At 43.9% G+C, this 12098-nt stretch overlaps 1 protein-coding gene across 1 annotated transcript; it reads left to right on the forward strand.

Moving 5' to 3' along the window:
* Positions 1 to 742: 742 nt before the first annotated feature.
* LOC124131287 (slit homolog 2 protein-like) lies at positions 743 to 11091 on the forward strand. Its single transcript, XM_046494472.2, has 2 exons — positions 743 to 845; positions 6372 to 11091. Exon 2 carries the CDS (start codon positions 6402 to 6404, stop codon positions 10002 to 10004), a length of 3603 nt encoding a protein of 1200 aa, XP_046350428.2. The 5' UTR covers positions 743 to 845; positions 6372 to 6401; the 3' UTR covers positions 10005 to 11091.
* The last annotated feature ends 1007 nt before the right edge of the window (positions 11092 to 12098 follow it).

A 12098-nucleotide genomic window follows, 5' to 3' on the forward strand; every position in this document is an offset into this window, starting at 1 on the left:
ACTGCATCATTCATACTGACTCAGGCCAAATACTGCAGCATTCATACTGACTCAGGCCAAATACTGCAGCATTCATACTGACTCAGGCCAAATACTGCATCATTCATACTGACTCAGGCCAAATACTGCATCATTCATACTGACTCAGGTAAAGACCGCCTCCGTAGTAGATGGACAGCTTCATACCAAAATACGTAAGAGAATGGTACTTGTTGTTTCCCTGTCTTGCGCTCGGCGTTAAGGGCTAAAACAAGGACTGGTCGGCTCGGAGTCAGTATACTGTGTCTGAGTTGGGTATGCATGTTAAACTGCGGCATGGTATCTCAGTGTGCTAGCACTATAAAATCGGCATCAGTCCGGACTAGTACAAGCAGCCACACAAACACACACACGTACATGCACGTCGCTATATAAGTGCAATAATCTTGGACGAGACGTCAAACCCAATCTCACCTCTGACATTGAAACCTTGTCATTATGTGCAGAAAACATTAATGGAGTCCTGTCTTGACGGTCTTCATTATTAAAATTCTAATTGTACTTTTACTGCACTTTTTACCACTTGTTATTGTGCAACCACTTTGCATATACTCCATCTATCTGTACTGTACTTGGAAATATACTGTACACTGAAATAATCCGATGTATCTAATCTTGAACCCAAATCACCTCACTTCATTAAGGGAAAATATGAACTGTGCGTATGGGCGGCCCATCAGTTACCACCCTCACTTACGAGTGATGGCGCAGATAGTTTTATGTAACTGTTGCTTGTACCGAAATAAGGAGTCGTTTGGTCAGAACCCCAGCTGTGCCTCGCCTGGACTTAGTCGGGACTCACTGAAGTAAGTCTTACTATTTTACCATTCTTTATGATCACTGTGCAAGTTGTATGTAATGTTCACACATGCCTCCAGCATGGACTCCTGCCATGTGAATGAAGGGCGGTGTGACGCGAAGGCCAATGGAATCAATCTGTTTCGGCGGATAATCGAGACTGGATATTCTCTGGCGCTGACGTTTTATATGTATTGTAGCTCTTTGGATATTCCTGATGATCACTTGTAGTTACATGTAATGTTTATGTGAGAGCTCAGGTGTATCTGGGACAGGACTGAACGGGCATGATAGCAGGGAGGTCTATAGGTATACTGCCGGGCACAAGAAAGTATATGTGAGAGCTCAGGTGTATCTAGGACAGGACTGAACGGGCATGATAGCAGGGAGGTCTATAGGTATACTGCCGGGCAAAAGAAAGTATATGTGAGAGCTCAGGTGTATCTGGGACAGGACTGAACGGGCATGATAGCAGGGAGGTCTATAGGTATACTGCCGGGCACAAGAAAGTATATGTGAGAGCTCAGGTGTATCTGGGACAGGACTGAACGGGCATGATACCAGGGAGGTCTATAGGTATACTGCCGGGCAAAAGAAAGTATATGTTAGAGCTCAGGTGTATCTGGCACAGGACTGAACGGGCATGATAGCAGGGAGGTCTATAGGTATACTGCCGGGCAAAAGAAAGTATACCTCACATTTGACGGTGTATAATATAATAAATGGCGTGTCGACGATGATGTATTTGATACGGGTATCATAGTTTGGGGCCTTAAGTTCCCACTGTTTCGACAACTGTTTTCAGCCTTGTGACGTTTTGATAATGGTTATACTTTTTTGGTCAAATTCAATTTTCAAGTGTTTATATTTTTGTTTTGCCTAGCAGTTTGGTATAGCGTAACAATAAATGTTGAACATCTCATTGACAAAAAAAATATTTACGAGGCCAGTGTATGTTTTTCAGATATTCCGAGACAAGGCGATTTATTTACGGCATTTATTCACAATGTCGTTTTAAGCGGATTAGTAGTTTGCGGCATTTTCTTGTTAGGCCATCAATTGTATCGATCAGAATCTACTGGGTATGAAAGGCGAAATGTTGGTGAAAATGATATGAATAGATCACTGAAAACAGTGTTCCCTAAAAGGGTAAACACGTCCTGTTCTACTGGCCTACTGCTCTGCCACTCAAACACTTTGCACAGAGAAGTGTGGCAACACGGCTATCGTTATCCCTAAAAGGGTAAACACGTCCTGTTCTACTGGCCTACTGCTCTGCAAATCAAACACTTTGCACAGAGAAGTGTGGCAACACGGCTATCGTTATCCCTAAAAGGGTAAACACGTCCTGTTCTACTGGCCTACTGCTCTGCCACTCAAACACTTTGCACAGAGAAGTGTGGCAACACGGCTATCGTTATCCCTAAAAGGGTAAACACGTCCTGTTCTACTGGCCTACTGCACTGACACTCAAACACTTTGCACAGAGAAGTGTGGCAACACGGCTATCGTTATCCCTAAAAGGGTAAACACGTCCTGTTCTACTGGCCAACTGCTCTGACACTCAAACACTTTGCACAGAGAAGTGTGGCAACACGGCTATCGTTATCCCTAAAAGGGTAAACACGTCCTGTTCTACTGGCCTACTGCTCTGCAAATCAAACACTTTGCACAGAGAAGTGTGGCAACACGGCTATCGTTATCCCTAAAAGGGTAAACACGTCCTGTTCTACTGGCCTACTGCTCTGCCACTCAAACACTTTGCACAGAGAAGTGTGGCAACACGGCTATCGTTATCCCTAAAAGGGTAAACACGTCCTGTTCTACTGGCCTACTGCTCTGCCACTCAAACACTTTGCACAGAGAAGTGTGGCAACACGGCTATCGTTATCCCTAAAAGGGTAAACACGTCCTGTTCTACTGGCCTACTGCTCTGCCACTCAAACACTTTGCACAGAGAAGTGTGGCAACACGGCTATCGTTATCCCTAAAAGGGTAAACACGTCCTGTTCTACTGGCCTACTGCTCTGCCACTCAAACACTTTGCACAGAGAAGTGTGGCAACACGGCTATCGTTATCCCTAAAAGGGTAAACACGTCCTGTTCTACTGGCCTACTGCTGTGCCACTCAAACACTTTGCACAGAGAAGTGTGGCAACACGGCTATCGTTATCCCTAAAAGGGTAAACACGTCCTGTTCTACTGGCCTACTGCTCTGCCACTCAAACACTTTGCACAGAGAAGTGTGGCAACACGGCTATCGTTATCCCTAAAAGGGTAAACACGTCCTGTTCTACTGGCCTACTGCTGTGCCACTCAAACACTTTGCACAGAGAAGTGTGGCAACACGTCCTGTTCTACTGGCCTACTGCTCTGCCACTCAAACACTTTGCACAGAGAAGTGTGGCAACACGGCTATCGTTATCCCTAAAAGGGTAAACACGTCCTGTTCTACTGGCCTACTGCTCTGCCACTCAAACACTTTGCACAGAGAAGTGTGGCAACACGGCTATCGTTATTGTGCTGAATTCGTAGTGTCGCGGTTGCGATATAGATGTTAAGGCGGAGAGATTGCGTCCCAGAACTTCAGAAAACTCTTTCGCCCCCTTCTTCTGAATATCTTTCCTCTGGGGCTGATTAAGGGCCATATCGCCCTGAGATATCCACGCAATATCGCGACAAAGCAATAGTACGATACGATATTGCAATATCTCAAAACGATATACGATATTTCGATACAGCAAAAACCGAAATAGCGACGACGCGCAACGACATGTCGATAACACGACGAGACAAAGCGATAACACGGTCTGACATGGCGATATCATGATATGACATGGGGATAACACGGTATGACATGGCGATAACACGGTATGACATGGCGATAACACGGTATGACATGGCGATAACACGGTATGCCATGGCGATAACACGACACGAAATGGCTTTAACACGACACCACATACCTTACAATTCAATACAGCGGGGATAATTTGTGAGACGGAAAAGTTGATCTTTTATTACCCGATGGGATGACGAATGGTTGGATATATCTATTTACTTTATTTTAATGGTTAAAAGAAAGGTAATTGTGTATGGTGAAGACGCCCTTGCCAAAACAGCTGACCCCCCACCCTCCCGTACTATCGGTTTCCATGGTGATAACACTGGGTTCATTGTGTAACACTTAGCATGGTCACCATGACCCTCTAGCGAGTCAAGTCGTGCGTAGGGGTCATCTCTATGGCAACCACGTAATACTTCATACAATAATATATCTTATTTACAGGTTTTAGGCATTAGCTGCACGAGTACCCTGGGGCTATTGAGACATATATTAATGCTCCGATCAAAACTAGCTGCTTAATCATTATGCAGAGCGTCCATTAAGAGTGACGTTCCTTCAAATCGGTTTCGATGGTAAGGGAAAGTACTTGATGATGTTGTATCCTCGTCACTTACATGAGTATTATCTGGAGTGGGTTTTCATCGGACAGCTACCATTAGGTTCTAATAAATGTGCCATTGGTAACGTAGGTTAAGGTCAATATTTACTGTACCAAGATTTGCAGTGGGCAGTGTCAATGGACCCTAAACGGACCAATCATTTAGTATTATGAGGTTAAAGGGCTTGGGAAATTTATAACTTTAACATTTATTTGGTCCGGAAAATGCCGGAATAAAATAACTTTATTGGTTTGGGGTTTTACAACAACAAATTAACTTGTTCGGTAGATTTGCTAGTTGTCGTGAATAGAAGGTGCCAGAGTGTGAGTGAGTGAGTTGGATTTTACGCCGCTTTTAGCAATATTCCAGCAATATCACGGCGGGAGACACCAGAAATGGGCTTCACACATTGTACCCATGTCGGAAATCGAACCCGTGTCTTCGGCGTGACGAGCGAACGTTTTAACCACTAGGCTACCCGACCGCCCCAGAAGGTGCCAGATGTGTTCATATAAATACGTAGTGACAGCTGTGATTGTTTTATACAAAGCTAACGTTATACGAACATACACAGGAAATAGCATAGGGGCGGTGGGATAGCCTTGTGGTTAAAGCGTTCACTCGTCACGCCGAAGACCCAGGTTCGATTCCCCACGTGGATACAATGTGTGAAGCTCATTTCTGGTGTCCCCTGCCGTGGAATATTGCTGGAAGCGGCGTAAAACCATACTCACTCATACACACTAGCACAACAGGTCATAACGCGAACAATCCGCTCACAGAGCACGTTTTACTCCCATGCGGGACACGTGAAGATCCGGGGTAGAACAGGTCTTCAGCAACCCATGCGTGACGTAAAAGGCGACTCTGCTTGTCGTAAGAGGCGACTAACGGGATCAGGTGGTCAGGCTCGCTGACTTGGTTGATGCATGTCATCGTATCCCAATTGCGTGGATCGATGCTCAATCACTGGATTGTCTGGTCCAGACTCGATTATTTACAGACCACCGTCATATAGCCGGGGTACGGCGTTAAACAACAAACAAACAAACAATCAAACAAACAAAAACTTCCATGCGGCTCCCATGGATCTCACATCCAAAGCGACTCAACATCTCGAGGTACGTGCGGCTGGTGGAATACATTTTCGGGACGAAACATAATTCGGTGAAAACCTCTTCATGAGTCACTCACTTGTTCATAATGTCCAAACGTAATACTATTTCTGAGTAGTCACTATCACAGCTAGGGATGCCTTTGTCACGCCTCGTTTGTGACGATTTCTTTAAAAGTGGAAGTCATCTCTAAAAACGTCATTGACATCAGTAATTCGATTTCATATTGGCATAGTCTATTTTATGATGTCTTACACTAGGTTGGGGACGCAACGAAACATTCACTAACTCGCTTCAAAAACATGATTCATAATTTAATAAAAATGAACTAACAAGGCGCAAAGGCAACAGTGAGTGAGTGAGTATTGTTTTACGCCGCTTTTAGCAATATTCCAGCAATATAACGGCGGGTGACACCAGAAATGGGCTTCACACATTGTACCAATGTCGGGAATCGAACCCGGGTCTTCTGCGTGACGAGCGAACGCTTTAACCACTAGGCTACCCGACCGCCCTAAAGACAACAGAGATAAACAAACAAATCGAATTCTGTACAGATGTTACGATTGGTATCATACATGAAAGAAATGAAAACTAATAATGACATATCTTAGTGAATGGTTCGGTTTGCATAATTATGTATTTTTACGAGACTTTCCTTTTTTCTGTATATTGCGGTCAAGTCTTCACACTACAGTAAAAAGTCCACTTGCAATGGGGCAACCGCTTAAATAATCGTGAGGAGTGATTATGGGTGGCGTCGCACTAAATTAAATAAAACAATTCAAATATGTCCGAATTGATTAATTGGAGGGAGGGGTGGGGAAGGAGCTGAGTTATTCTAGCAAAAGACAATTATCCCTCACTCCAGAATATCAAACAGTCGGCCCTTTAATACAGACCTCTTCATATTTCACGTGAAGCCATTGTTGCCATGGGCACGGCTAATGTTCACTGTATTGTTGGTTTCAGATGTCAGGGTGAGAGAAACTGAAGCCCGTCATGCCTGCTGTCAACATGGACGGAATGCTCGTATATATCATGTCGAGTGTGGTGCTATTTCTGTGTGTATATCCGCGAGCGTCTTCTGTCAGTCTGAAAACATTCAGCTACAGATGGATGAACGGGACCTTCCGCCAAATGTCATACCCAAGAACCCAACATGGCGACTGTGTTTATGACGCCACACGGTATCGAGTCACGTGCGTCAAAAATCACCCCTATGACGCCATAACGTCAACATGGCGGCACAAGGCGGAGAATGTTTCGTACGTCGCCGTGAACTGCCGCGCTCAGAGAATATACACAGGCCATTATGAGAAGTGTGTATGTAAAGACAGGACGATGGCAGCACATCCGCACAAACAAACGCAGAGAGATTCCTATGTGTTTTGCCAGCTTGATGCGATATACCGTGACATGCTCCAGCCGCTGTCCAACCTAGAAGTCCTGGACCTCGCTCACAATCATCTGTTCCGAATTCCTCCGCACTGTTTCGATGATATGGCGAAGATGAAGCTGCTTTCACTCAGCAACAATCAGATCGAGCATTTCTTTGACAGCCTCCTGTGTAACGTGTCCAGTCTGGAGGTTCTGCTCCTGCAGGATCTACCTCTAACCTCTTTCCCGGGGAATCTGTTTTATTGTGCCGCGGACTTCCGGTCAAGCGTCCAAGTTATTGATGTCAGCCATTCGAAAATATCAGCTCTGAAAAGAGAAGACTTTAAGTCTCTAAGTCAGCTTGGTCTTCTTGATATTTCTTACAACGAACTAGCCGCGCTTCCTGAAGAACCATTCTTTGGGCTGTCATCTTTACAAACTCTTGACATCTCAGGGAATCATTTTACTGAACTGCCTAAGTCCTTCTGTGGTGGTATTGAACACGTCGAACGGCTTGTCATCAATGACAACGAGCTTGAGAGCTTCAATTGTTCAATATTTGAAACATGTAGTAACTTAGAATACTTATCGCTATCAGATGGAGTAATTTCAAATATAACTGGGTCATCTTGTCGACTTGATGCCCTAAAACATCTCGATCTTTCAAGAAACCACCTGTCCCATATACCGCTACGGTTACTGCATAACGATTCGGTGATAGAGTTTATCGATATAAGCCAAAACATGCTGGAGGGGATAGGCATTGAGACATTTCATGACATGACAAGATTAAAGGATTTGAATATGAGTTATAATCAAATTGCTAAAATCGATGACACATTCCAGAAAGCATTTCTACACCTACACAATCTGGAAGTTTTAGATTTAAAACAAAGTCAAATCCACCATTTGAATAACAATAGTTTTATATCACTGCTATCTCTCAAAGAATTATATCTCTCAGATAATTATATACAACAAGTGTATGCAGAATCGTTCACGGGGCTTGGAAACATTAGCAAACTCTATCTACAGTCAAATAACATTAGTGTAATTGAGAAGGGATCTTTTTCCCAGATGAAACGCCTTAAAGTCTTGGATCTGTCACGAAATCACTTAGTTCACCATGCTATAGAGTATCCATCGTCCCTGAGGCAGTTGCACTTGAGCCACAACAAGATCAGTACAATGAAATCCATGGGCAACCTCTTCAAACTCCAGGAACTATATCTCCAGGGTAACGACATCAGTTACATTGCGTCGGATTGGTTTAAAAACATGACGAGTCTTCAAATAGTTGACATGAGCGAGAACAGACTGTCGACCATCAGCGATGGGCTGTTTTCAACACTTCCGAAACTAGAGGAGCTTAGCTTAAAGAGCAATGGACTGACTCTCGACTTTGCAAAAGACCTGTTTCATGAGTCTAAGCTTATGCGCAGACTTGACCTCAGTGAGAACCATATAATGAACATTGATAAATTATTGGATGGAATCTCACTGAGACATCTAGAACATCTTGATCTCTCTTTCAACAACATCCAAGCTATCAGAGCACCTTTAAACAACAGGAATGAATCTGTAGCTCTGAAGTGGCTCAACCTCGAATCGTGTGGTATTGAATCTGTGGTTCGCGATGCCTTCATTAATATGGATGTTCTGGAATATGTCAAGCTTGTTAATAATTCCATCACGTTCGTACCATTATTTAATGCCCGTCTTGGTGCCATGTTTTTCGTCAGAAGGAACCCCATCATCTGTTCTTGTGGGATGGTGTGGCTGGAAGAGCGCTGGCTTGACACGGATACAGTCGATAAGATGTCCACATACGACTACGATGTTGACGTATGCACGACGTATCCGTCCATGATCGTCAAACCGATACGCAAGCTATCCGACCGGGAATTCATGTGTCCAGTACCATCTAACTGTCCCCCTGAATGTGACTGTTTTGTTCTCAAAGAGGGGGGATCTGTTTATATGACAGTGTGCAGAAACAACTTAACCGATATACCGCAGAATCTGCCGCACGACTCGGAATACTTGTACCTTGATGGGAACAACTTTCACACCGTGGAGAAAATTTCAAAGGGGTTTCACTACACAGAAAACATTTTCCTTAATAATAGTGGCGTTGAGTCGTTTGGTGAGGATGTGTTTAAAGACTTCGGCCATGTGTTCGTCATCGACCTTAGCTTTAACGATTTAGAAGCAATTCCAAATTCCCTATTTCAAGGACTAAACTATTTGAAGGACATTAATTTAAAACACAATCATTTGACGCACATTAGTAAAGGACTTTTGAAAAATGTCCCGTCACTTCAAAACATAGACATAAGCGATAACAACATACATCACATCCTTCCAGAGATGCTGCTTGACTTAGATCATCTCGACACATTCCGATGGATTAGATTGTCTGGCAACCCCTTGCTCTGTTCGTGTCCCAATCAGGAGTTCCGTCTGTGGATGGAAAGACACTCAAGCAGAGTATACGACCGCAGGAACGTTATGTGTGAAGGAGAAGAGATACGTCGTGTTGACATGGATCGATTCGAATGTGATGACCCCTTTCCTGATGCTCTGAAAACGGCCGTGATTGTTGCGTGCGTGGTGTCCGCATTTCTGCCACTGATCGTCCTACTTGTGTATTGTCGTAAAGAGGTGTCCGCAGTATGCTACGCGAGATTCATTCCCATTTGTGACACCGGAACCGGAAGTGGTCACCACCATACCGACCCGTGTATATACGACGCGGTGGTGTTGTATGACACATCCGATCCCAAATGTTTGTGGTGGATTCAGAAATCATTGGTGCCAAAACTCACCGAGGGAAGGAGGAAGTTCAAACTGTATATCCTCAAGAATGACATCCTATCTCGTGAGTCGGCCATGTTTAACATCCAGAAGAGTCACTGTACTATAGCAATTGTTAATAACACGTTCCCACAAAACAGATTTGCACTGGAATGCTTCCGTCACTCGGCCACCCAGGACGTTGGCAACAATGGAAACCATCGTATGATTATGGTCACGTGGGGGTTTATTGACAAGAAGAATATGCCGCAATGCCTGAGACATTATATTGACAGGGAGAGAGTCCTGCCGGTGACAAGCACCTGTTTCTGGGACAAGCTGATCCAGAAGTTACCGGACACCAGGTCCGGCCACAGGAGCCACGGAGAGGACAATCCGGCTTACAACGTGGAGGAAAATGCCTTGTGATGCTTCCGAACAACAGGACAGGTACAAAAGGGAGGGATATTTTTTTATAGTGATATCAATATTATTTCGGAAACGGCATCAAGCATATGGAATGAACGATGAATTTTGTGTGTAAAAGAGAGCATTTCTATGCATATTTGTTCAAGTATTTTCTGAAACAAATATTTGTTTGTGAAAAATACCCTACAGTGAATGTTTTGTGGTAGACATTTTTTTTATCGATAAAATACAATCCACATGAAGCGGCATAATCAAACATGATAAGAGCATGCAGCAATATCGGAGACATTATGTTGGCCAGGACTGAATCCTCCTCGTGGCAAGCACCTGTTTCTTGGACCTTTTATGTAATCATGACAATGTATTCTTCAGTAATTCAACAAACACATGTTAAGAACTGCTTACCATATACTTCAATATAAAATAACCATCTTCAAAGATCGTATCCTGTATTAATAGTTCGCTTTTGGGTTCAAACAGATATACTCATTTGATTTACAGAAACAGAGACTGATTATTTAATGATATATGAGTCAGGTGAGGAATGTGTGAATATCTATTGCTTCTTGTGTTTCTTGTCCTCTTTTGAGGCAGCTGAGTGGTACTTGTGTCCATTTGGAGACAAAAGGCGGTGTGTGGTTAAAACGTTCGCTCGTCACGCCGAAGGCCCGGGTTCGATTCCCCACATGAGTACAATTTGTGGAATGTCTTGAGATGAGATGTGTTGAGATGAGTTATTCGTCAGCATTAATTGCAGGAAAGCGGTTGTTTGAGATGCGGAACGACTCATGCATATTCATTACAGTAACCAAGCATGGCGGGGCAGTGAGGTAGCCTAGTGGTTGAAGCGTTCGCTCGTCACGCCGAGGACCCGGGTTCGATTCCCGACATGGGTACAATGTGTGAAGCCCATTTCTGGTGTCCCCCGCCGTTAAATTGCTGGAATATTGCTAAAAGCGGCGTAAAACCATACTCACTAATTCACCAAGCATGTTGTGTCGAGAATGTTGGTCCTTATCTGAATAATCTGGAAAATGTATTCGTACAATCAGATAGAGCATAGTATTAACATGAATAAAATAATACAAAACAGTGAAAGTTGCGTGTTTATCGTTGATCAAATACGTATTGTGGTTCTGTAATGGTCCGGTGTCTGTCTGTACACTGCATGTTCTCGGTCTCCAGTGAAACTCTGGGACTAATTTGACGATGACTTGGAAGTGGCTACATCATCTGGTACAAGCGGGGTGAAAAGTAGTTCAACGTCGCGTTGTATTTATGACTGATTAAGCTAGTCCGGATTCATACCAGCTTTAAAATACTGGCCTACTCAGATACCATGCCGCATTTCAACATTGATACCCCACTCAGACACGCAGAGCCGGCCCTTCCTTGTATTATCCCATAAAGAAAACATACCATTTAACAGGAATACAATTTGATAGGAATACAACCTGATAGGAATACAACTTATTGTTACTTGGGATAGCGACATTTCGATGCAGATTCGTACACCGTTCTCAAGCTGGAATGAGTACAAGCAAGAGCGGTGTCTTCATAGAAACAAGTGAGTGAGTGAGTGAGTGAGTGAGTGTATTGGGTTTAACGCCGATTTTAACAGTATTCCAGTTATATCACGGCGTGGCAGCTTAATGTGGGAGGAAAGCCCGAATTGATGCAGGTCTTAGACATTTATCACTTCGGTGAAACCCACGAGCACGGGTATGGTGCCGACAAACCTAGAAACATAATCGGTGCGAACCGGGATTCGAACCCACAATCCAAGGTTTCTGGCGTGCCCAAGGGACGCAACTCTGCACAGCGAATCGCGGCGCCTTAGACGACTGGGCCACCCGTGCCCCCCATAGAAATAAGAAGTTTTCATCCATGAAGTTGTATGGATTCATATTTACTAGCCAACTTCTGGAATGCCTATCAAATAGCTTATTATTATCTCCTTAGTTTCGAGCGGGGCAACAACACCGAATGAGACGCCGCTTTAAGTTACCCTCCAGCAATTGAACGCCAAGGGAATCAGAAATGGGTTCTTTTACCCACGTGGGGAATTGCATGCTCATGAGTTATACCCTTAAA

This window comes from Haliotis rufescens, unplaced genomic scaffold (genome assembly GCF_023055435.1).
Source record: "Haliotis rufescens isolate VD_foot unplaced genomic scaffold, xgHalRufe1.0.p SCAF_114, whole genome shotgun sequence".
Classification (NCBI taxonomy): Eukaryota; Metazoa; Mollusca; class Gastropoda; order Lepetellida; family Haliotidae; genus Haliotis; species Haliotis rufescens.